At 44.1% G+C, this 27,894-nt stretch overlaps 1 protein-coding gene across 1 annotated transcript in view; it reads right to left on the bottom strand.

The window, feature by feature from the left end:
- The window catches only part of MED12L (mediator complex subunit 12L), a 692,480-nt gene that overhangs the window by 46,929 nt on the left and 617,657 nt on the right, over window positions 1–27,894 (bottom strand). The window contains exons 37-38 of the mRNA XM_040429951.1: window positions 22,406–22,559; window positions 15,743–15,960 (exon numbers count right to left, since the gene is read on the bottom strand). Of these exons, the coding sequence (XP_040285885.1) occupies window positions 15,743–15,960; window positions 22,406–22,559 (372 nt within the window). The remainder of the gene's footprint in view (window positions 1–15,742; window positions 15,961–22,405; window positions 22,560–27,894) is intronic.

The raw sequence follows: 27,894 nt of genomic DNA, 5'->3' as shown, positions 1-27,894 counted from the left end.
TGATATACTGCACATCTGGGATTACACGCGCATAGGTGACTGTCACATTTAGGCCACAAATACGGCTATTAGGTTACTGTTGTTAAAAGAAACCTTTTTTTCATATACTGCACATCTGTGATTACACTTGCATAGGTGACTGTCACATTTAGGCCACAAATAAGGCTTTTAGGATACCGTGGTGAAAAAAAGCCTTTTTTTCATATACTGCACATCTGTGATTACACGTGCATAGGTGACTGTCACATTTAGGCCACAAATACAGATAAAAAATTATTTAGTGCAATACCCTACATAAGGGTTTATATTGGCGGTTAATTATTTTTAACATACTTAACCACTTTTTACTTTGTAAACGCTAACTATGAGGCAAACATCTAATAAGGGACGCGGTCATGGTCGTGGTGTTGGTGGAGCCTCTGGTGCAGGGAGAGCACGTGGCCGTTCTGCCACAGCTACACGTCCTACTGAACCTACTACCTCAGGTCCCAGTAGCCGCCAGAATCTACAGCGATATTTGGTCGAGCCTAATGCTGTTCTAAGGATGGTAAGGCCTGAGCAAGTACAGGTGCTAGTCAATTGTGTGGCCGACAGATGATCCAGCACGTTCACATTATCTCCCACCCAGTCTTCTGCAGAAAGAGCACAGGTGGCGCGTGAAACCCATGCCCATCAGTCTGTCATATCACCCCCGTGCATATCGGGGAACCTGTCTGAGCCTCAAGTTATGCAGCAGTCTCTTATGCTGTTTGAAGACTCTGCTGGCAGGGTTTCCCTAGGGCATCCACCTACTGTAGCCCTTCCCCAGGGGTGGAAGACATAGAATGCACTGACGCACAACCACTTATGTTTCCTGATGAGGACATGGGAATACCACCTCAGCACGTCTCTGATGATGACGAAACACAGGTGCCAACTGCTGCGTCTTTCTGCAGTGTGCAGACCGAAAAGGAGGTCAGGGAGGAAGACTGGGTGGAAGACGATGCAGGGGACGATGAGGTCCTAGACCCCACATGGAATGAAGGTCGTGCCACTGACTTTCACAGTTCGGAGGAAGAGGCAGTGGTGAGACCGAGCCAACAGCGTAGAAAAAGCGGGAGCAGGGTGCAAAAGCAGAGCAGCCGTCGCCAAAACAGTTCGCCTGCTACTGGCCACCGTCACCAGGGACTGAGCACACCAAAGGCAGCTTCAAGGAGTTCCCTGGCATGGCACTTATTCACACAATGTGCTGACGACAAGACCCGAGTGGTTTGCACGCTGTGCCATCAGAGCCTGAAGCGAGGCATTAATGTTCTGAACCTTAGCACAACCTGCATGACCAGGCATCTACATGCGAGACACGGGCTGCAGTGGAGTAAGCACCTTCAAAACCAAGAAAGGGCTCAGGACCCTCCTGCTCCTTCTTCTGCTGCTGCCTCAGCCTCTTCCTCCTCCTCTGGAGGAACGTTGGCACCTGACGCCCAGCAAACAGAGGATGTGCCACCAACAACACCACCTCCGTCACCAAGCATCTCCACCATGTCACACGGAAGCGTTAAGCTCTCCATCTCACAAACCTTTGAGAGAAAGCGTAAATTCCCACCTAGCCACCCTCGATCCCTGGCCCTGAATGCCAGCATTTCTAAACTACTGGCCTTTGAAATGCTGTCATTCAGTCTGGTGGAGACGGACAGCTTCAGACAGCTCATGTCGCTTGCTGTCCCACAGTACGTCGTTCCCAGCCGCCACTACTTCTCCAGGAGAGCCGTGCCCTCCCTGCACAACCAAGTATCGGATAAAATCAAGTGTGCACTGCGCAACGCCATCTGTGGCAAGGTCCACCTAACCACAGATACGTGGACCAGTAAGCACGGCCAGGGACGCTATATCTCCCTAACTGCACACTGGGTAAATGTAGTAGCGGCTGGGCCCCAGGCGGAGAGCTGTTTGGCGCACGTCCTTCCGCCCTCAAGGATCGCACGGCATCATTCTTTGCCTCCTCTTCCTACTCGGCTTCCTCCTCCTCTTCTACCACCTCCTCATCCGGTCAGCGACAGACCTTCACCACCAACTTCAGCACAGCCAGGGGTAAACGTCAGCAGGCCGTTCTGAAACTGATGTGTTTGGAGGACAGGCCCCACACCGTGCAGGAGTTGTGGCGGAGTATAGAACAACAGACCGACGAGTGGTTGCTGCTAGTGAGCCTCAAGCCCGGCCTGGTGGTGTGCGATAATGGGCGAAATCTCGTTGCAGCTCTGGGACTAGCTGGTTTGATGCACATCTCTTGCCTGGCGCATGTGCTGAATTTGGTGGTGCAGAAATTCATTCACAACTACCCCGACATGTCAGAGCTGCTGCGTAAAGTGCCGGCCGTCTGTTGCTGCGTCTGTGTCATCTCTAACACTTTCAGGCCAGTCTTTTAGAAGTGGCTCAGAGGGAGGTTTTTTGCAACATTAGAGGCCAGGTGCAAATTTGGCCAGCCAGGGCCCACTACTGGAGGACGAGGAGGAGGAGAAGGAGGATGGGGATGAAGCATGTTCACAGCGGGGTGGCACCCAACGCAGCTCGGGCCCATCACTGGTGCGTGGCTGGAAGGATACGGAGGACGCAGACGATACGCCTCCCACAGAGGACAGCTTGTCCTTAACTCTGGGCAGCCTGGCACACATGAGCGACTACATGCCGCAGTGCCTGCGCAACGACAGCAGAGTTGCCCACATTTTAATGTGTGCTGACTAGAGGGTGGCCACCCTGCTGAATCCCCGTTATAAAGACAATGTGCCGTCCTTAATTCCCTCACTGGAGCGCGATCGGAAGATGCGCGACTACAGGTGCAGGTGCAATCTCTAAAAATCCTCTGTTGTATTGCTGGGTGACAAGAACCCCCTTTTGCCGTAAATGAACCCCTGCTGTGCCTCGGTGACAGGGACCTAAATCTCTCAAAATCCTCTGTTCTATTGCTGGGTGACATGAACCCCCTTTTGCCGTGAATGAACCCCTTCTGTGCCTGGGTGACAGGGGCCTAAATCTCTCAAAATCCTCTGTTGTATTGCTGGGTGACATGAACCCCCTTTTGCCATGAATGAACCCCTGATGTGCCTGGGTGACAGGGCCCTAAATCTCTCAAAATCCTCTGTTCTATTGCTGGGTGACATGAACCCCCTTTTGCCGAGAATGAACCCCTGCTGTGCCTGGGTGACAGGGGCCTAAATCTCTCAAAATCCTCTGTTGTATTGCTGGGTGACATGAACCCCCTTTTGCCGTGAATGAACCCCTGCTCTGCATTGCTGACATGGGCCTAAATCTCTCAAAATCCTCTGTTCTATTTCTGGGTGACATGAACCCCCTTTTGCCGTGAATGAACCCCTGCGCTGCATTGCTGACAGGGAACAAAATTTAGTGAAAGCATCTGTTACTGATCGGAAGATGCGCGACTACAAGCGCACGCTGATGATAGCATTCCCACCTGACAGCGGGGGCACAGTGGAAGCACAAGGCGAAGGCAGAGGAGGAGGAAGAGGTCGCCAACGCAGCTGCGGCACCGCCAGCACCTGAGAAGGTTGGGTTAGCATGGCCAAAATGTGGAAAAGCTTTGTCAGCCTTGGAGGTGCTGACCTGCCCTGCATCCAGTGTATAGTGTGAACGTGTGTTTAGCACGGCAGAGAGCATTATCACAGGCCGCAGCCAATGTGGACAAGCTTACGTTTATTAAAATGAACCAGGCATGGATCCCACAGGACTTGTCCGTACCTTGTGCAGAATAGACATTTATACCAGCCTCAACCATCTATTCTTGTACTCAAGTGCACTTATTCTTTGTTTTATTTTGTTATATGTCCCAATATTTTGGGGGATACCCCAATTTAAAAATAAAAAATAACACAAATCAGTGTTGGCTACCTATTCCTCCTTCACCGCCGCTTCCACCTACACCGCCACGTCAACCTACACCGCCACATCCACCCATCCACCGCCTCCTCAACCTCCTACTCCTTGATCAAGATTATTATTATTTTTTCTGTATTTTATGTTATTTTAAGTCATTTCCACATTTGTTTGCAGAACAATTGCCATGCTGTTAAGCACATTTTGATGCCTTTTGCAGCCCTCTAGCCCTTTCCAGGACTATTTTAGAGCCATTTTAGGGGCCAAAAGTTTGGGTCCCTATTGACTTCAATCGGGGTCAAGTTCGGGTCCCGAATCCGAACTTTTTTTTCAAGTTTGGCCGAACCTGCCGAACCCGAACATCCAGGTGTCCGCTCAACTCTACACTCACCTAAAGAATTATTAGGAACACCTGTTCTATTTCTCATTAATGCAATTATCTAGTCAACCAATCACATGGCAGTTGCTTCAATGCATTTAGGGGTGTGGTCCTGGTCAAGACAATCTCCTGAACTCCAAACTGAATGTCAGAATGGGAAAGAAAGGTGATTTAAGCAATTTTGAGCATGGTATGGTTGTTGGTGCCAGACGGGCCGGTCTGAGTATTTCACAATCTGCTCAGTTACTGGGATTTTGACGCACAACCATTTCTAGGGTTTACAAAGAATGGTGTGAAAAGGGAAAAACATCCAGTATGCGGCAGTCCTGTGGGCGAAAATGCCTTGTGGATGCTAGAGGTCAGAGGAGAATGGGCCGACTGATTCAAGCTGATAGAAGAGCAACGTTGACTGAAATAACCACTCGTTACAACCGAGGTATGCAGCAAAGCATTTGTGAAGCCACAACACGCACAACCTTGAGGCGGATGGGCTACAACAGCAGAAGACCCTACCGGGTACCACTCATCTCCACTACAAATAGGAAAAAGAGGCTACAATTTGCACGAGCTCACCAAAATTGGACTGTTGAAAACTGGAAAAATGTTGCCTGGTCTGATGAGTCTCGATTTCTGTTGAGACATTCAAATGGTAGAGTCCGAATTTGGCGTAAACCGAATGAGAACATGTATCCATCATGCCTTGTTACCACTGTGCAGGCTGGTGGTGGTGGTGTAATGGTGTGGGGGATGTTTTCTGGGCACACTTTAGGCCCCTTAGTGCCAATTAGGCATCATTTAAATGCCACAGGCTACCTGAGCATTGATTCTGACCATGTCTATCCCTTCATGACCACCATGTACTTATCCTCTGATGGCTACTTCCAGCAGGATAATGCACCATGTCACAAAGCTCAAATCATTTCAAATTGGTTTCTTGAACATGACAATGAGTTCACTGTACTAAAATGGCCCCCACAGTCACCAGATCTCAACCCAATAGAGCATCTTTGGGATGTGGTGGAACGGGAGCTTCGTGCCCTGGATGTGCATCCCTCAAATCTCCATCAACTGCAAGATGCTATCCTATCAATATGGGCCAACATTTCTAAAGAATGCTATCAGCACCTTGTTGAATCAATGCCACGTAGAATTAAGGCAGTTCTGAAGGCAAATGAGAAATAGAACAGGTGTTTCTAATAATTCTTTAGGTGAGTGTAGTTATCATTAATACATTAGTACATTATACAGTGGTCTCTCAAGGTGTAATATTAATTGGATCCGGAACAACCAATATTGAGACCATGGTAATTTGCTTCCATTACTGTACGGAAAACTAGTAATTGGTTTTAAAGCCCCAAAATTTAATTCCTGATTAAGAGACAATGAAGATTGTAGAAAAATAAGCAGATAACTAAGACATACAACAGTCAAGAATAGATGATGGAACTGTAAATCACTTCCTATGAGGAGGACAGGGGCTTCTTCAGGGTCGTGTATAGCACACAGTGCACCAGAAAAATCAAATGGATCCGCCCTCACCTGACATCCGAATGAGCAGCTCATCCTGGCACAGACAGGGGGCAGTACAGGGCACGTAGTACCGCACTGTACTATAAAGAGGATCTACTAGACAGCAAGACAGGTGTTTTTACCAGAGAAATGGCCATGTTGCTTGGTCGTGTCTGAGTGTGAGGCATTGTATGTAGTGTCTAGTTTCAGTTTACGATGGCCCAGAAGAGACCATTGCAAGTTGATTCACATTTCATCATTTGAAATAAAGTGGTTCTTGATAAGACACTTGGATTTAGGAATATGGTATCAATATGAAAGGCTGCATCTGTCTGTTTTCACTTCTTTTTAATGAGATACAACTTTAAAGACTATGTAAACCTTTGGGGGCATTTTCATTATTATTATTGGTCTTTATTTAAAGTATGGAGTCCTTTTCTATGTACATAGCTGGGATGCGTTATTAGCAGGATCTTCATTTTCTCTCTCTTCCATCAGACAGGTAGCTGACGGGCTCTTTATCTCTGCTCTCTGACATTATTAACACTTATTAAAGCTCAATAACTTACTGATAAGAATGTGACCTAAATAAGTGTTTGTGACCTCTTAGTAAATTAGAGTGTCCAGCATAAAGTAAAAGTGAAAGTAGGATTCGCATAGCTAGACAAACAGTTAACCCTTTGTGCTCAATATTTTTTTATAAAGATCAATTGAAAAAATGATTTTAAGCCCAAAATGAGTAAAATGCAATCATAAAAAATTGCCCTCAAAGGTATACATAGCCTTTACATCTAGAGCTGTGCGTGCCACATCAACTACAGTATTATTCAGTATCTTTAATAGTAAAAGGGATTGCCGCATATACAGTATGCCTTTATACAGGATATACTGTACATGCCTTTATACAGGATATACTGTACCTTTTCATCTGCTTCGAGATAAAGTTATCATTGCAATGAGACATGTGACATTTTTGTAGATGCAGAAAACTGCATGCTGGCTGTTTTGGCATATATTTGGTCTATTGGAAGCCATGGTTAGATCATAGAATGCAATTTAATTTTTGCCTACATACATAATTTAACAGGAAACTGACAGCCTAGGTTTTATAAAACCCTATACAGAGAGTAGATGTATCTTAACTACATGGTCCATCATGCTTTGCCATGATACAAGCATTTTGTATACTTTCTGGTATACAAATGCATATTTCTAATGTAACCCATTACTTCTTAAAGGGGTTGTCCAACCCCTGTAATGACCCCCCCTCAATGCCCGGGTCCCTCATATAGGTTATACTTACCCCGCTCAACACACCCGCTTCGCTCCGGATCCCTGCACGGCCACTGCTGCATCTTCCCGTCACGCGGATAAAAAACATTCAGCGATAGGGGGAGCAGCTAATAGCAGCCCGCTCCCTAGTGTCACTCACGCTGATTGGGAGGAGAGATTAAAGGAGATCGCCACTACAGACAATATCTACTTATTAGAAGGGTCCCCTGGCAATAAACTGTTGATCCTTCAGCATTTAGATGTAAGCTGTTACAAAGTCTGGCAGCAAGGGTTCAATTTCCCTGCAGCACAACCACAGGGAAAATGAGACATTGCACAGAACCCACTCAGAGGCTTCTTCAACGCTGGATACACTCTTCTCAATGACTTTTCAAGTGGCAAAGAGATGAGGATCCTGCGTTTATTCACTCAGAATTATCTAGTAGGGCACATAAAATTTTGTTTTTCTTTTTAACTCAACAAACCTTTGTGGATGTCCAAGAACCATATTTACAAAAGTTTACATCCAGGAAGTTTTACACTTTTAAGCTTGGCTTCTCTCTCTAAATTCTTCCAAATCAAATCACCAACAATTCGGATTCGAATGGAACTCACATTTATTTATGTAGAGTATATTAACATAATTAGACACCGAAAATATTAAAACACTAATTATCTGCGCTCCAAGTTCTGTGATCAGTATGCCTTCGGCACGGTGCTTTGGAAGGTATTATGGAACCACATAGCCCAGAAGTTTTTTTGATTGGCGAGGCAGCTTTGGAAGAGATATACAGTAAGTGATGCTTGTAGGGCTATACAGAGTGACAATAATCAGTTCCATTATATAAATTAGTATGCACAGCATGGCTGAAAGTTAAAAAGGCTTTTCGGGTATTACAGTGGTATTTAACAGATGTGCTCATGTAGCTGCCTACCTCATGTACATCTTCAATGCTTTTTCTTTTTCAATTTGGACTCTCCTGACCCATTTCCACCATGCCATGTACACAAATCACTCTGGTTTGTTACATCCTGTATGTAGCACTTCCTGTTCCTGTTATGTCCAACCAAACCCATGATACTGTTCCACTTTTTCTGCCACGCCTCCAGCACATCCTCTAACACCCAGCTGGTTTATAGCTCCTCCCACCCAGTCAGTTACATAGACACTCCCCTATCACTGCCTCTAACAACACCCAGCTAGTTTATAGCTCCTCCCACCCAGTCAGTTACATAGACACTCCCCTATCACTGTCCCCTGTTGCTGCTTTGACACGTCCATGAACATAACATCATGAATGGACATAGTCATGTAACCACAGCCCAGAACAGAAGACGAAAATGCATTACCAAATTACAGCTACCATTATACATGATTATTTTAAAGGATGTTGATGCAAACCGGAAGACTCCTTTAAGGAAAGTTTTAAATCTGCAGAGTGACTCACTCTTTTAAGGCCATGTGTCCTAGGGGTTATATTTGATCAATGCAAACTAGGGCAGTTTATGTTTGGTACCCTGAATAGCAAGCTTTTTTTTTTCAGATTAAGATGATCTTGAGAGCCTGATGCTTACAAAACTTTCGATGTGACTGCCGATTACTCCAATATCTCACTCCCCCTTTGTCACACTCACAGGAAGGGTCAACTCGACAGGATCCAGAAAGCTGAGTTACTGGGATCTGTTTGGCAGGATCCTTATACTGCAGGCCTAGTGTCTGATCAGTGGCGTAACTAGAGTGTTGTGTTATGGGCCCCAGTGCAAACTTTGGATCGGGGCCCCCCCCCCCCCCCATTTTTACAAAGAAGCGGCAGATTTTCTTACTAAGGGCTCTTTCCCATGCGGCTAGTCCGCTGCGTAAATGAGGGCCAAGCCCCGTTCCGGACAGCAGAGACACGGAGCAGTAACATGATTGATAATGCTCTTTGCCTCTCTGTGACCTTTTTACTACAAAATCACAGTGAGATAAAGTTGTCACCGTGATTTTGTAGCAAAACGATCACAGAGAGGCAAAGAGCATTTTCAATTATGTTACTGCTACGTGTCTCTGCTGTCCGGAGCGGGGCTTGGCTGTCTTTCACGCAGCGGATTACCAGCACAGGATCCGCTCGTGTTAAAGAGCCCTAAGCCCAATGCATGGCTACACTCACCCAGTCCTAATAAAATCTGGTCCTACCTCATCCAGGGTGTCGCTGGCGTCGGCGTGATGTCCGCTGGATCCAGAACAAGGTCCCTGTGGTGATAGGGAAAAAAAGAATAATCACATAAGGAAGGGATGGTGACTGCCCCTATGAAACTACCAGCAGGGGGCGCTGTGCTGGTCTGGTAGACTGAGCTATGCCAATGTATAGCAGGGTAATTTAGCACATTTCCCCTAAGTGCTACCACACAGTACTAATGTCCATATTGTGGCCCCTCACAGTACTAATGCCCACCTTGTGGCCTTTCACAGTAATTAAGCCCACCTTGTGGTCCCTTCACAAAAGGTATGTCCTTCTTGTGGCCCCTCACAGCAGTTATGCCCACCTTTGTTCCTATCACAGTAGTTATGCCCAGATATGTGCCCCTCACAGTAGTTATGCCAAATATGTGCCCCCTAACAGTAGTTATGCCAAATATGTGCCCCCTCACTGTATTTATGCCAGATATGTGCCCCCTCACAGTAGTTATGCCAGATTATGTGCCCCTCACATTAGATATGTCCACATATGTGCTCCTCACAGTGGTTATGCCAGATTATGTGCCCCTCCTCACAGTAGTTGATATATGTGCCGCCTCATAGTTATGCCTTTATATGTGCCCCCCTCACAGTAGTTATGGCAGATTAGGTGCCCCCTCAGTAGAGATGCCCACTTTTGTGCCCCCTCACTCTAGTTGTGCCCATCAACCCCCCTCCTTCCCCTTTCCCCCCAGTCTGCAGTGTTAGGAAAAGAAAAAAAAAAAAAACATACTTACCCTCTTCCCTGATGTTGCGCTGCCACACTCACATCGCGCTGCTGGCTGTACTGAAGGTAGTTTCCCGGGCCTTCAGCGCTCCTCCCACAGCCAGCAGTGCGATGTGCGGCCTGCAGAGGGAGCGCTAGAGCTCCTGCTTCACTGATGATCTGGAGACCGCCCGGCAGTGACAAGAACTGCCGGGCCGAGTGTATGTGAGTGAGTGCGCGCGTCCCCCCTCTTCCCCCCCCCCCCTCTGCGCAAACCTCCCCCACATTGCCTCATATTAAACATGTATTGGAGACATTGTCACTGTACTTCATGCCGGGCCCCGTCACAGCGCTTCATTACATGTTAGTACAGTGGCCCCCCCTCCCCCTGCCGGGCCCGGTCGCAGTCGCACCCCCTGCGACCACGATCGTTACGCCCCTGTGTCTGATTGTGATTTCCTCTATATAACTAAGAAAATAGTAATTTCTTGCTTCCTGCACTCCCATGAGTAGGAACTGAGAAAACTGGCATATTGTAGGCATTTTTTAGATTTTGAATGCTTAGGATTTCAATGTTACTCCAAAGCAAGGAGCTTTGGATGCAACATCAGTTTACTGAAGGGCATGGATCAGGGGCATAGCTATAGGGATGCAGTGGTAGCAGTCGCTACTGGGCCCAGGAGCCTGAGGGGGCCCAAAGACTCTTGTGCCACATAAGAAGACACTAGTATTATAGAAAGTGCTTGCTGGTCAAGTTACACCTCTGGCTGGAGGGAAGGAGTTAGGTCAAGAATTTAACATGGGGGGTAGGTGTTGCCATTTCAATTTTCGCCTCAGGCAGCACAAGGCTATCTGCTTCCTGCCCCTGGCCACAAAGCACTAAGGGAAGGGGGGCCCAAGCTGAACTCTTGCACTTGGGCCCATGAGCCTTTAGATAAGCCCCTGGCCTGATTTATCCCAAATGTCCACAAAGGTGCTTACAAACATGCAGATATATATATATATATATATATATATATATATATATATATATATATATATAATATATATATACAGTACAGACCAAAAGGACACACCTTCTCATTCAAAGAGTTTTCTTTATTTTCATGACTATGAAAATTGTAGATTCACACTGAAGGCATCAAAACTATAAATTAATTATATACATAACAAACAAGTGTGAAACAACTGAAAATATGTCATATTCTAGGTTTTTCAAAGTAGCCACCTTTTGCTTTGATTACTGCTTTGCACACTCTTGGCATTCTCTTGATGAGCTTCAAGAGGTAGTCCCCTGAAATGGTTTTCACTTCACAGGTGTGCCCTGTCAGGTTTAATAAGTGGGATTTCTTGCCTTATAAATGGGGTTGGGACCATCAGTTGCGTTGAGGAGAAGTCAGGTGGATACACAGACTGTTAGAATTTGTATTATGGCAGCTAAGTAAAGAAAAACGAGTGGCCATCATTACTTTAAGAAATGAAGATCAGTCAGTCAGCCGAAAAATTGGGAAAACTTTGAAAGTAAGGGCTATTTGACCATGAAGGAGAGTGATGGGGCGCTGCGCCAGATGACCTGGCCTCCACAGTCACCGGACCTGAACCCAATCGAGATGGTTTGGGGTGAGCTGGACCGCAGAGTGAAGGCAAAAGGGCCAACAAGTGCTAAGCATCTCTGGGAACTCCTTCAAGACTGTTGGAAGACCATTTCAGGGGACTACCTCTTGAAGCTCATCAAGAGAATGCCAAGAGTGTGCAAAGCAGTAATCAAAGCAAAAGGTGGCTACTTTGAAGAACCTAGAATATGACATGTTTTCAGTTGTTTCACACTTGTTTGTTATGTATATAATTCTACATGTGTTAATTCATAGTTTTGATGCCTTCATAGTCATGAAAATAAAGAAAACTCTTTGAATGAGAAGGTGTGTCCAAACTTTTGGTCTGTACTGTATATATACACTCACCTAAAGAATTATTAGGAACACCATACTAATACGGTGTTGGACCCCCTTTGCCTTCAGAACTGCCTTAATTCTACGTGGCATTGATTCAACAAGGTGCTGATAGCATTATTTAGAAATGTTAGCCCATATTGATAGGATATCATCTTGCAGTAGATGGGGATTTGAGGGATGCACATCCAGGGCACGAAGCTCCCGTTCCACCACATCCCAAAGATGCTCTATTGGGTTGAGATCTGGTGACTGTGGGGGCCATTTTAGTACAGTGAACTCATTGTCATGTTCAAGAAACCAATTTGAAATGATTCGAGCTTTGTGACATGGTGCATTATCCTGCTGGAAGTAGCCATCAGAGGATGGATACATGTTCTCATTCTGTTTACGCCAAATTCGGACTCTACCATTTGAATGTCTCAACAGAGATCGAGACTCATCAGACCAGGCAACATTTTTCCAGTCTTCAACAGTCCAATTTTGGTGAGCTCGTGCAAATTGTAGCCTCTTTTTCCTATTTGTAGTGGAGATGAGTGGTACCCGGTGGGGTCTTCTGCTGTTGTGCGTGTTGTGGCTTCACAAATGCTTTGCTGCATACCTCGGTTGTAACGAGTGGTTATTTCAGTCAACGTTGCTCTTCTATCAGCTTGAATCAGTCGGCCCATTCTCCTCTTACCTCTAGCATCCACAAGGCATTTTTGCCCACAGGACTGCCGCATACTGGATGTTTTTCCCTTTTTACACCATTCTTTGTAAACCCTAGAAATGGTTGTGCGTGAAAATCCCAATAACTGAGCAGATTGTGAAATACTCAGAGCGGCCCGTCTGGCACCAACAACCATGCCACGCTCAAAATTGCTTAAATCACCTTTCTTTGCCATTCTGACATTCAGTTTGGAGTTCAGGAGATTGTCTTGACCAGGACCACATCCCTAAATGCATTGAAGCAACTGCCATGTGATTGGTTGACTAGATAATTGCATAAATGAGAAATAGAACAGGTGTTCCTAATAATTCTTTAGGTGAGTGTATAGTAGCTATTATACAAAACATGCAGTTTAACAGCTCACTGATGAGCGCTCTTCCCCTACCCAGCATGTATTTGCTCCTCTCTTTCATCTGCCACCTGCTTATCGGGCCTCTAATAACAATCATTTTTACTACACAGTAAATATCATATTTTTGTCTCGCATAGTAAAGGCAGTATAAAGACTTTGGGAATTGCTGTGAAGTGAACTGTGGAATTGTTCCCTATATATTCCACCACAATAACACACAAGAGACATTCTTGTGTCAGCGTATTGTCAACTTCGTGGGAAAGAAAGCTTCTTCTCCTCAGAGAAGGTTCCATGTTATGTGAGGTTGTTTTTAGCAGCAGACGGAATTTGGGAATGTAGACTGCAACTGAGATAATAGGTAGGACCTGTTGGACAAATGACTAGTCTGTTTGTCAGCTATGTTGGTGGCTGCTACCCTTTACTCACCCCCGTAACATATGCTTGGCCGCACAATCTTACAGAGAATTCCTTAAGTGACCCTTTCCTAAAGACCAAGGATACGCCTGACACTCTTATGTTCATGATAACACCTACTGAGTCCTAAAGAAAATAATGGGAGCAGTCGATCTAAGAAAACGTATAGACTATTACTATAAAAATAAAGCTAGTCCGAGTGGAGACAGTAAGTAAGTGGAATCCGTATTTCCTGCTCAAGGCCATAAGTCAGACTATAATAATATTTTATATTATCTGAGGAAAAGGGGGAATGAATTATTTTGTATGACGAGTGTTATGAAAACAGAGAACTTTTTGTCTTACATGAAATGTTTTCCCAGTTTGTCTTGCTGGACGTGACATCTGGAATATATGTCCTTGCAAATGCTTCAGTTTTGATGTAGGTTTTGGAGCAACACAAACATTGTGATTATTACTGTTTATCAAGCAGTAAAAATGCAAAGGGGTCAGCTCGTGTCACATATGTCTATGTGTTTATGTAGCTTGCCCCCTTCTCGAGTATATTTTTGTGTATAACATTCAATGGGTGTAAATTACAGCTAGGATGGAGTTGACAGGGGTTCAACGGTTGGCATTAGTCCCGTGAGATGTTCAAAGAGTCATGTAACAAGGTGACGCTTTTCTGGTAATAAAAACAGGGATTTTATAGAAAGTTTCTATTCTTCTTAAAATAAATTCTAATATTCCCCAAAACAATCCTGATTTATTTGGAAGGGTAGGAATGTTTTCTGAAATGACAGGTCTTTCTAGAGGGTGGCAGGGATGAGCTGCTTTTCAAGCTGCACCTTATTACTATAAATGCTATCATGGCTTTATTCATCAATAGATAGGCATGCATGTCATAATGATTAGACTATATGAACGACCGGTTCCATTTTCAAGGTTTCATTCACTGTTGAGCGAATCGAAGTCCACTAAGTGGACTTCAATCTGAATTTCAGGGAAAATTGCTGCAAAGCCTTTCCTCATGCTTCGTGGTAGCGAATGGATTTTCCCTAAAATGGTGTAAAAAAAATCATACTTACCTCATCTATTAGGTCGTAACGATCTTCTTGATTGAAGATCTCACACAAAATCCTGTGTGCGGTGACGTATGATGTCACCACGCCGCCTGACATGATGACGTCATCATGGGCCGCGCAAGATTTCGTGCCAGATCTTCAATCAAGATGCTGGCGGCCGGCATCCGTTGTGAGCAAATGGATGAGATAAGTATGATGTCATTTATTTCCATTTTTTTTACATTTCACACTGTAATAGTGCTATCAGATGCCATCATTAGCCATAAACGTGGCATCTGATGGGGACAATGACAGGGGGTGGCACCAAACAAAATTTTCTTTTGTTGCAAAGCAAATTTTTGGGTAAAATTTGGCAAAGCAGCCAAATCAAATTTTTTAATACTTCGCTCAGCACTAATTTCATTATTTGCTTATATATTGACTCTAATGACCTAGTCCTAATATCATTACTATGACTCTTAGCTCATACTAGTTCTTACTAAAAAATAAAAAGATCACTTGTATCTCAATCCAGGGGCGTAGCTAAAGGCTCATGGACCCTGGTGCAAGAAGTCAGCTTGGGCCCCCCTGCCCTTAGTACTTTGTGGCCAGTGGCAGGGAAGGACATTACCTTCGTGCTGCCTGAGGCAAAAATTTAAAAATGACACCCCCCCCCATGCCAAATTCTTGACCTACCCCTTCCCTCCAGCTAGAAGTGTAACTTGACCTGCATGCACTTTCTATAATACCATCGTCTTCTTATGTGGCACAAGGGTCTTCGGGCCCCCTCAGGCTCCTGGGCCTGGTAGCGACTGCTACCTCTGCACCCCCTATAGCTATGCCTCTGTCTCAATCCTAACAGGATTGTATACTTCTATATTCCATAATTCTACTATTACCTTTTATGGCCCAGATATACCAGTCGCAGGACTGTAGAGATTTATTAAGCTAAATATAACGTTTGTCACGGGAAGATGGAATTATGACTATAATACACTGTGCAGATGAATTCAATTAGGTCTGTGATTTTAGCATCATAGAAACCATAAGTGTGCGTTATATTGCCATTATCATGGCGACATGTGTACAAACATGATTGGAGTTATTGTTTCTCTAAACATCCAATTTGTCCTTCGTGTCAAGAGAGAACACAACACATGCGGAGAGGGGATTAGGTAACAATTTATCCTGTCTCAAGTCATGATGTGGCAACATCTGGCCTACATCCTCCATGGTGAGGTCATTCCAGTTTCTATGCATCACTACAAAAGTAAAAAAGCGAACGCGCTGACTGGTACAATGTGATAGGAACATATTACAGGGGTACCTGCTGAAGTGTTCTTGCTTGTACATGCTGCCGAAGGAGTCGTTGTTGCTGCTGCTGCTGTTGTAATAGTTTTATCTGTAATAGCTGCTGTTGAGAGCCGATCACATGCATGGAGGGAGGCTGCATGACTGTGCCCGACCGTCTTTGTAACATGTTTGACAGGGCTTGCTTTGTGTTTGTAGGAAGAAACGGACCCGCAGGATCCAATCTGCAGCCAGCTACAGTAGGAATATGAATAACATGTCAGCTGCAAATATACAGTATATAGCATGGAGCAGAGTAGAGTGCCATTACTTGTGTATCTAATATGTGCACAGCATGAACCCAGTCAACAGGTAAAGAGGTAATGAAAACATGACATTATATACATAAAGAAAACATAACTAAATAATATCTGGAAAATAAAGCTCCACAAAATAAAACGTAGTGGAATTCGATCCGAATTTCAGAATTTGATTTACTTTAATGGGATGGCTCCTTTCTATTCACTTGAATAGGAAGGAGCTGTTCCATTGAAGTGAATGGGATGGCATGTTGTAATTACACTGCTCTCCTCTGCAGTTGCGACGGCAAGCAGATAAACAGTGAAGAGAAGGCTCCGCTCATACTGATATTGATGACCTATGCTCAGGGTAAAGAACAACAAGGATGTTCCCCATCATCAAGTCTTTCTGGGATTACATGAAGAGACAGAAGGATTGGAGAATGCCTACATCCACAGAAGATCTGTAGTTAGTTCTCCAAGTTGTTTGGAACATCCTCCCTGCCAAGTTCCTTCAAAAGGTGTGTGAGTGTGTGAAGAAATTATGCTGTTTTAAAGGCAAAGGGTGGTCACACCAAATATTGATCTGATTTACATTTCTCTTTTGTTCATTCCCTTTGCATTGTGATAATTAATAAAAATAAACAAACACTTCTATGTTTGAAAAGCATTCTTACTTTGCAGAACTTTTACCACACCTGCCTAAAACGTTTGCACAGTACTGTAGGTTTAAGTAGCTCAGTCTTACTTGAGTGTTACTTAAAGAGGTTCTGCAGCTTTTTTTTTTTTACTGATGATCTATCCAGGGGATAGATCATTGGCATCTGATTGGCTGGGGTTCGACATCCGGGACCCCCGCCGAACAGCTGTTTGAGAAGTAAGCAGAGCTGGCAGTAGCACCTCAGCCTTCTCAGGTCCAGTGACTTCACGAATAGTATCACTGCCCTTGGTACAGATAAGCCCCATTGAAGTGACATGGGCTTAGCCACGCCCAGGCCAGTGATACTAGTCATTTGGATTATGTGTTATCTGTATATTGTGGGGTTTCGCTCTGGTAGATAGGGTAAGCGGGTGCAGTACAGAGGCAAAATACAAGTTATTAACTCAAAACGGCAGTGTTTATTGCACAAAACAGCGCATACTGTAACTTTGCAGTCTTGGTGTTAATTTACACACAATGGAAAGTTCATATAATACAAGTCACCTTGCTGGCAGTTCTGCCTCCAGTAGTCCACAGTAGGCTTTAGGGGGCTTGTTTCCCCAGCATGCGACTCTCAGCCCTCCAGCACGGCACAAAGCCTCAGATCCCAAGAACAGACACATATCTGCTGAGCCCAGCTGCCTATTTAAGGACAGCCAGGTGCTGCCAAAACCCGGACCGGCACTTAAACTCTGGTCCGGTATTTGACCTCACCCTGGCTGGAAACCAGCCCAGCTGCACATGCTGGGAGGAAAATACCTGCCTTGCCAGACACAACTCCTCACTGTCTGTGAAGGTTCTCATTTATCCAGGTCAAGGTATATCTGTAAAGAATAAATCAAGGCAACTGGACTTACTGTAGATTTCTTGAAAACGTTTCACTCTATTGTCTGCCACATACAATGCTCTCTTGACACCTTTTTCTGGGAGGTCATCACCTACTGACTCCAATTAGGATAATGGGATCAACACCTTTGACCCCTTGCTTGGTATAATGTCCCCTGACCCCATGCTGGGTATAATTACCAGATGTTGATTCAGTTATATATTTATTCCCAGAGAATTCTTGTACAGTCACTCAGAATTGAGAAAGCTCGTTGGAAGAACGAGTGAAACGTTTTCAAGAAATCTACAGTAAGTCCAGTTGCCTTGATTTATTCTTTACAGATACAACTCCTCACTGTGTCACAATATATAGGTGATATCTGTCATTTTAATCCTTCCTGTAATGATAACTGTAGTAAAGTGATCTGTACAGAGCAAGAAGTGGAGCCTATTGTGGGCTCCACTAGGATTTTATGTTTTTTCTTTAATATAGATATTGACATGGAAAATTAAAAATAACATCACCAAATTTTCTAATGACACATTCCCTTTAAAACAGACAGCACACATCAGTTTATTTCACTGATTCATGTATCTAATCCAATAATCTCACCTCAAGTCCTATTCCTTTCCATTTTTTTAGATGAAAATAGCCCTTTCTATTAATGGTACTGAGAATAAAACAGAATGCACATGAAAGCTGTCCATTTATTAAGGATCCATTTTTCGTGGTCTGAAAATTGGACACTCTGGTATGCATGAAGCCTTATTGAGCTTTTTTAAGGGGTTTCCAAAAAGTTAAAAAAAATTTTTTATCATTAGGCGCACTGAAACATTTGTTCATACATTAGATACATTAACTAATCACTATTACTTAAATGCCACCCAAAATACCCGGGCACCTCATACTATTTATACTTACCCCACTTCCCCTCACCCGTGTTGCTCCTGATGCCTGCACAGCTGCTGCATCTCCCCATTGCACAGATCAAAACATCTGGGAATGTGGTGGGGGGGTTTGGTCTGTCAGCCAATAGCAAGCTGCAACGAGGACGAGCCTCCCTAGCATTGCGGGTGCTGGAGAGCGGGGTAAGTATAACCTGTATGAGGTGCCCGGGCACTTTGGGGGACATTATAGGGGTTGGATAATCCCTTTAATTCAGATAAAAAAAGGATGTCTAAGGCTAATTTGACACCAGCAGTAAAATCGTCGGGAAGGCTTTTATAGCAGGGGTACAGCCAGCCAGGGTTCATCATATCCAGCATAGCTGGAAACTGCATTGACTATAATGAGACCTGGTGGTTTTTTGTCTGGCACTAATGTCGAAAACAGGCAATCCCAATACAGTCAATCTCTGCTCGGGAAAGCTAGCATATGGCTATGCCGGATATAATGAACTCCGGCAAGCTGTACCTCTGTCAGAACAGCCTGCCGGACGATTTAGAGCTAGTGTGAAACTAGCCTACCACTAGATGCCCTTGACATTTTGTATGTAACCTGCTGATTTTGGTAGGACTGCTTGACTATATTGTCTTTACGGGGGCCTTGATTGTCTCTCCCAATGGTGCATGTAATGGAAGACATGAATTGGATTTTAACATGCCCAATCCTTGTATTTTTTCGAGCTCTCATCAAAGTTGACTGGTATTGGCTTACTCCCCTCTCTCAATTCAGAACACATGCACGCGAAAACCAAATAAATAAATATATTTTGTTGTAATGTGAACAGAAGAATATATGGTAAAGTCCTGGAAGGGGTGTATATCTCACCCAGGTTCCTCAACTGGGGGAGGTAAGTAAGATGCAGGATGGTGCTGGCTTCAGCAAACATAGATGCTGAAGCCATTTTCTTTAGTAGTTCATGGGCTGGATTTTATTGAACTGGGGAAGGTAGTCTTGATAGTGGGACCTCCTCAGTCCACCCCATTCCAGGGCCTGTTTTCCCATAAGCCTGATGGATCTCCAGGTGTGTCATCTGGGATCGTTAAGGGGAAATAAAAACCTGTCCCAGGCTGTCAGTCTGGGGAAGTGATGTCTGGAGATAAGTCCAGGAGGCTGGCTGCCGCCCTGACTAAAGTAAAGCCTGATGCCCTGTGTGACCTGGGATTAATAGGTGAGCCAGATACTGACCTATATTAGTTAATACTCAGACGAGCAGGATTTGTTTTCTGTTTTTGCCGAAAGTGTAAAGGCTCTTTATTTTGCGGTTTGCACCACAATAAAGCGGAACATTATTTGAACTTCATCCTGTTGTCTGCACACAAATCTGTCACCACCACCCTGCTTGAGAGAGCAATACCTGACAATTTCTACTGGATTTCAGAATCTGTTGGAAAACCTTTATCATCTAAAATGTATGGCCCACTTAAGAGATTATCTAGAGCTACATTTAAAGGGAACCTGTCACCTGGATAATCTATTTTAAAGCAAATGTACAGTTGCAAGAAAAAGTATGTGAACCCTTTGGAATGATATGGATTTCTGCACAAATTGGTCATAAAATGTGATCTGATCTTCATCTAAGTCACAACAATAGACCATCACAGTCTGCTTAAACTAATAACACACAAAGAATTAAATGTTACCATGTTTTTATTGAACACACCATGTAAACATTCACAGTGCAGGTGGAAAAAGTATGTGAACCCCTAGACTAATGACATCTCCAAGAGCTAATTGGAGTGAGGTGTCAGCCAACTGGAGTCCAATCAATGAGATGAGATTGGAGGTGTTGGTTACAGCTGCCCTGCCCTATGAAAAAACACACACCAGTTCTGGGTTTGCTTTTCACAAGAAGCATTGCCTGATGTGAATGATGCCTCGCACAAAAGATCTCTCAGAAGACCTACGATTAAGAATTGTTGACTTGCATAAAGCTGGAAAGGGTTATAAAAGTATCTCCAAAAGCCTTGCTGTTCATCAGTCCACGGTAAGACAAATTGTCTATAAATGGAGAAAGTTCAGTAAACTGCTGCTACTCTCCCTAGGAGTGGCCGTCCTGTAAAGATGACTGCAAGAGCACAGCGCAGACTGCTCAATGAGGTGAAGAAGAATCCTAGAGTGCCAGCTAAAGACTTACAAAAGTCTCTGGCATATGCCAACATTCCTGTTAGCGAATCTATGATACGTAAAACACTAAACAAGAATGGATTTCATGGGAGGATACCACAGAGGAAGCCACTGCTGTCCAAAAAAACATTGCTGCATGTTTACAGTTTGCACAAGAGCACCTGGATGTTCCAGAGTTGTGTTGGAAGAAACACACTACACTATGTGTGGAGAAAAAGGGGCACAGCACACCAACATCAAAACCTCATCCCAACTGTGAAGTATGGTGGTGGGTGCATCATGGTTTGGGGCTGCTTTGCTGCGTCAGGGCCTGGACGGATTGCTATCATCGAAGGAAAAATGAATTCCCAAGTTTATTTAAGACATTTTGCAGGAGAACTTAAGGCCATCTGTCCACCAGCTGAAGCTCAAAAGAAGATGGGTGTTGAAACAGGACAACGACCCAAAGCATAGAAGTAAATCAACAACAGAATGGCTTAAACAGAAGAAAATACGCCTTCTGGAGTGGCCCAGTCAGAGTCCAGACCTCAACCCGATTGAGATGCTGTGGCATGACCTCAAGAAAGCGATTCACACCAGACATCCCAAGAATATTGCTGAACTGAAACAGTTCTGTAAAGAGGAATGGTCAAGAATTACTCCTGACCGTTGTGCACGTCTGATCTGCAACTACAGGAAATGTTTGGTTGAAGTTATTGCTGCCAAAGGAGGTTCAACCAGTTATTAAATCCAAGGGTTCACATACTTTTTCCACCTGCACTGTGAATGTTTACATGGTGTGTTCAATAAAAACATGGTAGCATTTAATTCTTTGTGTGGTATTAGTTTAAGCAGACTGTGATTGTCTATTGTTGTGACTTAGATGAAGATCAGATCACATTTCATGACCAATTTGTGCAGAAATCCATATCATTCCAAAGGGTTCACATACTTTTTCTTGCAACTGTATGTCCTTACAGCACTTCAGACCTTCTTTCCATAGGTTTTTCTTTTTCCTTGGAGCTCGCTTTATATCTTCATAAAAATCCACTTTTAATCTTATCCCAATAAGATTGAATGCCCAGGCCTACCCCCCCTACAGATACCAAGCACGCCTCTCTCTCTGCCCATACACTACACCCCCTTCATTGCCATTGCCGTCACGCCTTCTCTTTCCCCTACCTGGCTACGTTGCTAGTAGCCGATGACCCTGCGCACCCTTTCCCTCTTCCAGTTTAACGTAGAGCATCAGCGTCAACTGTTTCACTGGGTATTCCCCAAAAATGTCACTGGCCTCGGCGCTTGCCAGGTGAAACAGTTAAGGCTGATGCCCTCAGTTAAACTGGAAGAGCTCAGGAGCCGGCACTGTTCGACACTGTGCCTGTTGGTGATGCTAAAGAGAAAAGGGTAGGTAGGGTTATCGACTACTAGCGACATAGCCTGGGGGGGGGAAGCGTGACGGCAATGGCAATGCTAGGGGTGTAGTGTATGAGCAGAGATAGAGGCGTTCTTGGGCTTTGTAGGGTGATGGGCCTGGACACTTGATGGAGGGTGTTCCTGGGCACATTTTGAATGAAAATAACACCCCTCTGGCCACCTTACTGTCTCATTAGCATAAGGATAAAAGTGGATTTTTATGAAGATATAAAGCGAGCTCCAAGGAAAAGGAAAACCTATGGAAAGAAGGTCTGAAGTGCTGTAAGGACAAACAGTTGCTTCAATATTGATTATCCAGGTGACAGATTCCCTTCAAATGCAGTCCTGGAGTGCCACAACTGTCACCATAATGAAGTAATAAAAGACTCCAAGTATAGTTACGATACATACCGGATATGAAGGATGGATTCTGCAAGTAGAAGTTCGCCTGTTGCTGCCCTGCAACATTGTAACTCCATGTACTAACTGGAGTCTGATGTAACATTTGAGATGACAGGGGTGAAAAATTTGGTGGGGCTCGACATACAGTATTTTGAGGATATTCCTATAAGACATAAAAATAAAATGGGTCATTTTTTTTGTTTGCAGAGACTTGCACTTATGTTTTTAGGCTTGTTAATTAATACAATCCAATATTATATACTCTCTGATTAGAAACAAGATAGATCTTACTCAAACAACTCGTTTAAAGCAGATATCCCATAAAAAGTATTTATCACTTATCTACCGGGGCTGATAGAGTGCCATAGGAGCGAACAGAGCAGTGGACTGACACTCGCCTTGCTGTTCCTTTCAGACAGGGGACTGGGCATTCTTCTGTACAGTATGGTAAATATTTCAGTCATGTCCTTTGAATTTATAATATTACAAGCAAACATATTACATCTTTGTATACTCTTAAAGTGCACCTGTACTTTCATAAAACTATAGATATGTCGTAGTGACATATCAAAGGTTTGGATTAGTGTTAAGCGTTCAGGAAAAATATGATTCGCCCAAAAGCCGAATTTCCTTATGCTTTGTGGTAACGAATCAATTTTCCCTAAATGGTGTGTGGTAATGTGAACAGTGATGTGTACGGTGAAGCCCTGGAAGGGGTGTATATCTCATCTAGGTTAGATAAGTGAAGTCCAGGAAGATGCTGCTGGCTTCAGCAAACCTAGTTGCTGAAGCTATTTTATTTATTTGTTCAGGGCTGGATTTTATTGGATTGGAATGGTAGGTTTGGCAGTGGGACCTTCCAATCCACCCCCTCATTCCGGGGCATGTTTTTCTTTCACCTGAAGTGATCACAGGTGAGGCCTGCTGTAATCAGGCCGACATAAAGCACCTCCCAATGTGTCAGTCTGGGGAGAGAGAGAAAGAGTGTTTGTGAAGCAGAGTCCTGCTGAGACTCTGGGTGTGTGGTCTCAGCTAGCAAGGCTAAGGGGCCACAAGACTAGGGTATAGCCTGAAGTTTGGGGGACGCAGTGACGCCTGTGGAAAAAAAGGGTCACTAGGCCAGAGTCGGGAGGACTACTGGACCACAATCCCCCAAAAGGTACTGTAATTGCTACAGCCTGGAGGCTGCTGGATTGATGTTGGCTGAGGAAAGCCACATATGATGTTCATGTGTGAACTGTGTTCTACGAGCGAGGTAGGGACATATTTTGTTTAGGTAGTGCCTAGACGGGCAGGAGTTTATTTGTGTTTTAAGTGTTGACAGTGTGGGAACCTCACCCGACCACCCAATGTATAACTGGACTATCCTGTATGAGAAGAGTGCCAAAATAAATGCACAGTTTGTACATGAAAATCCGTTGTCTGGCGAGATATCTGTGAGTGTGACCCCCTGAAAAGAGACGATCCCTTACAGGTGGTAAAAAACCCTCATCCGTTTGAGAGTAAAGAGCCGGCCACCGCCATCTTGATTAACTATCCCATGCAAAACCCCGTGCACGGTGACGTATGGCGCTGGACGACATGTCGATGTCATCATGGGCCGCGCAGGATATTCAATCAAGATGGCGGCTGGCTCTTCGCGATCAAATAGATGAGGTAAGTATGATTTTATTTATTTTTTTATTTTACACTTTAATGTCAGATGCCGTGATCATTGCACCCACTACTTACAAAGAAATGCGCTTCGTGACTAAGTAATTTGTCACGAAGCTGATTATTATTTTTTATTTGGAGAAGCAGCAGAATCGAATTCGCTCATCTCTAGTTTTGATCGTTGGGGGTCCAGGTCCTGAGTTAGAAGCACTTAGACAGAGCCCGTCTCTAGTCATCTGAGTGCTTCTTTCTCCTCACTTTAGTGATCAGCTGGGGTCTCAGCACTTGGACCCCACAGATGAAAACCTTTCATAGGTCACTATGACATATCAAAAGTCACACTTTAACCCCTTCCCAACCTCCGCTATACATGCATGAGCGGACACCATAGCTGCTAGGTTTCTACTGTTTTACACAGCAGAAGGATGACAATAATGATATGATAACACTAACGTGTACTCGGACATTGAACCCCTCAGATGCCATGATAAGGTGTGACCACTACATCTGGGCAGTGAAATTCCAGGAGCGCTTAGCCCGTATGGCTTCCCTGTGCTGAGATCGAGGAAGTCATTCAGTTACTAGGGCAGCCTCTGGCCTTCTAAAGGCTCTGACGCTTGCTAGAGTGGATTTCCCATAGGCTGCAATGCTAAAAGATCATTGCAATCTGCAGAAGAAGAGATCTGACAATTGCATGTTTAAGTTCCCTAGGTGGACTTGAAATAAATGTAAAAAAAAAAAGTTTTTTGAAATGTCAAAAATATATTAAAAATATTAAAATTCAAATCACACCCCTTTCTCCATATTAAAAATAAAAATAAGTAAAGGCAATAAAAAAAAATAAACATCATTAGCATTGCCATAATCCAAAACATTTGTACTATAAAAATATTTATCCTGTACGGTGAATGGTGTAACAGAAAAGCAAAATTAAAACGGCCAATTTGACATTGTTTTATCACGTCAAAAATAAAAATGTTATAAAAAGTGATGAAAAAGTCATTCACACCCGGAAATGGTATTAATAAAAACTACAGATCGCTACGTAAATAGGCCTCACGCAGCTCTATAGAGATAAACATAAAAAAAACATAATAGCGGTCAGAATATGACAATGCAAAGAATTTTTTCCAAAGTTTTTTTTTTAAGTTTTAAAACATCACTGTAAGGCCTCATGCACATGACCGTTGTGTGTTTTGCAGTCCGCTAATTGCGGATCCGCAAAACACAGATGGCGTCCGTGTGCGTTCCGCAATTTGCAGAACGGCACGGACAGCCATTAATATAACTGCCTATTCTTGTCCGGGGTGCTGTCCGCATCTTTTGCGACCCCATTGAAGTGAATGGGTCCGCATCCAAGCCGCAAAAACTGCGGCTCGGATGCGGACCAAAACAACGGTCGTGTGCATGAGGCCTAATTGTACTGAAACAGAGAATGAAGGTTTTGTCTTCCATAAAAACGAAACACATAAAACTGTGGCAGAATTGCTTGTTTTTTTTCCTCCAATTCCACAACATTTGGATTTTTTATTAGCTTCCCACTACATGATATACAATATTTAATGGTTCCATTAGAAAGTAAAACTTGTCCTGCAAAAAATGAGTCACCATACAGCTATGTGAAGGGAAATATAAAAAAGTTAAATTATGGCTCTGGGAAGGCCGGGAATAAAAAGGGAAAATCAAAGAGTCAGAAATGGGTTAAGGAGGGCTTTTCCGCCCTTCCACATGGTCCAATCCATGCTGAGTCAGAGTATTTAGCGGCACACTGTATTGACAGGAGAAAGAGATGAGGAACTTTCACAAGGCAGGGTTTTAAGAAAAGATGCTTCAGCATTTTTACTTCATCTGGAATACATATGTGTGCTTGTGTTTGAAATAGAGAAATTAGATTGTGATCCCCATGGAGGCAGGGACTGGTATGGAGGGAGGGATGGCATTCTCTATACAGTGCTGCAGAATATGGTGGTGCTATATACAGGTGAAACTCGAGAAATTAGAATATCGTGCAAAGTTCATTTATTTCAGTAATGCAACTTAAAGGGGTTGAACCCTTATTTTCACCCAGGCAGCCCCCCTAAGGCTAGCATCGGAGCATCTCATGCTCCGATGCACTCCCTTGCCCTGCGCTAGATCGCTCAGGGCACGGGCTCTTTTGTTTTCAATAACACACAGCCGGGCGGAAACTTCCGCCCGGCAGTGTGTTCGGTGACGTCACCGGCTCTGATGGGCGGGCTTTAGCGCTGCCCTAGCCGTTTTACTGGATAGAGCAGCGCTAAATCCCGCCCATCAGTGCCTGTGACGTCACCGGGGTTCCTGTCAGCCCCATGGAGAGCCTCGGTACGTCACCGGATCTCCAAAAAATGCCTTTGCCCTGCGCGATTTAGCGCAGGGCAAAGGAGAGCATCGGAGCATAAACTGCTCCGATGTTCCTGTCAGGGGGGCTGCCGGGGGGAAAATGGAGGGATATCCGGGTTCAGCTCTGAACCCGGACAACCCCTTTAAAAGTTGAAACTAACATATGAGATAGACTCATTACATGCAAAGTGAGATATTTCAAGCCTTTATTTGTTATAATTTGGATGACTATGGCTTACAGCTTATGAAACCCCAAAGACACAATTTTGAGGTACCCTTTGCTCAGGGGTATGGATTAATTAGCTGACTAGAGTGTGACACTTCGAGCCTAGAATATTGAACATTTTCACAAAATTCTAATGTTAAGCTGCATTAATGCAATTCCTTTTAATTTGCATTACTGAAATAAATTGACTTTTGCACGATATTCTAATTTTTCGAGTTTCACCTGTAATAAGGAAGAATAACTACATAAATGACTATATTTGCTGATATAGGACAGAAGGAATTTATTAAATCTTCATGCCAGTTTTCTGGGTAGAAAAGCGTCAATTTGCACAAATATGTGTAATTTAGTGGAATTTTACACTGCACTTTTCAAAAAGGTGGGTGGCCTCAGTACAAGGGAAAAGGTGTCTTTGGAAAACACATTTGTCATAATCCATGCCATAAAACTGGCATGAATTATAGCTGAAATTTACAGCAGTCTGCAACTGGCAAAGATATCAGGTAGAGGGGCACAGACGGCCTCATTGTTTTTCCGTGGGGTTTCGTCCCGTAATTCCATTCCGCAAAAAGATAGAACATGTCTTATCTTTTTGCGGAACGGGCGGATCGCGGACCCATTAAAGTGAATGGGTCCGCGATCCGCTGCAGCTTCCCCATGGATGGTGTTCGTGCATTGCAGCCCGCAAATTGCGGGCCGCAGCACAACCACGGGGGGCACACGTTCGTGTGCAGGAGGCTTTAGTCTGTAATGCACATTATTTCAAAAATTTGGGGGTGATTTATCAAACCAGTGTAAAGTAGAACTGGCTTAATTTCTCATATCAACCAATCAGATTCCACTTTTCATTTTTGACTGCTCCTTTGGAAAATGAAAGGAGGAATCTGATTGGTTGCTATGGGCACCTACACCAGTTCTTCTTAACACCAGTTTGATAAATGTCCCCCTTTGTCTTCCACAGCTGTGCAATGTTTGCATGCATATCCATATAGAAACATGGTAGGACAGGGCTGGTCCAACTTCCTGCCAAGGGTGGGGCAGAGCGAGTTGAGAGTCACTTTTAGAGAGGAAAATTGATCAGTGAGGGAGCATGCGATCCATCCTCTGCTCCCCCAGTCCAGGTGGATCACAGAGTTGGCCCATCTAAGAGGATAGAATTGACCCAGAGAGAGCCTGGGCCATGGAAGATTTGTAAACTACAGCATATTTGTGTCAAGTGATCAAGCTATCAAGACTCCACTGCAAGGTGGTGGGAAATACA

Source organism: Bufo bufo, chromosome 4 (assembly GCF_905171765.1).
Source record: "Bufo bufo chromosome 4, aBufBuf1.1, whole genome shotgun sequence".
NCBI lineage: Eukaryota > Metazoa > Chordata > Amphibia > Anura > Bufonidae > Bufo > Bufo bufo.
Note: the sequence above shows the minus strand (reverse complement) of the source record. Positions and strands in the feature narration are given on the sequence as shown.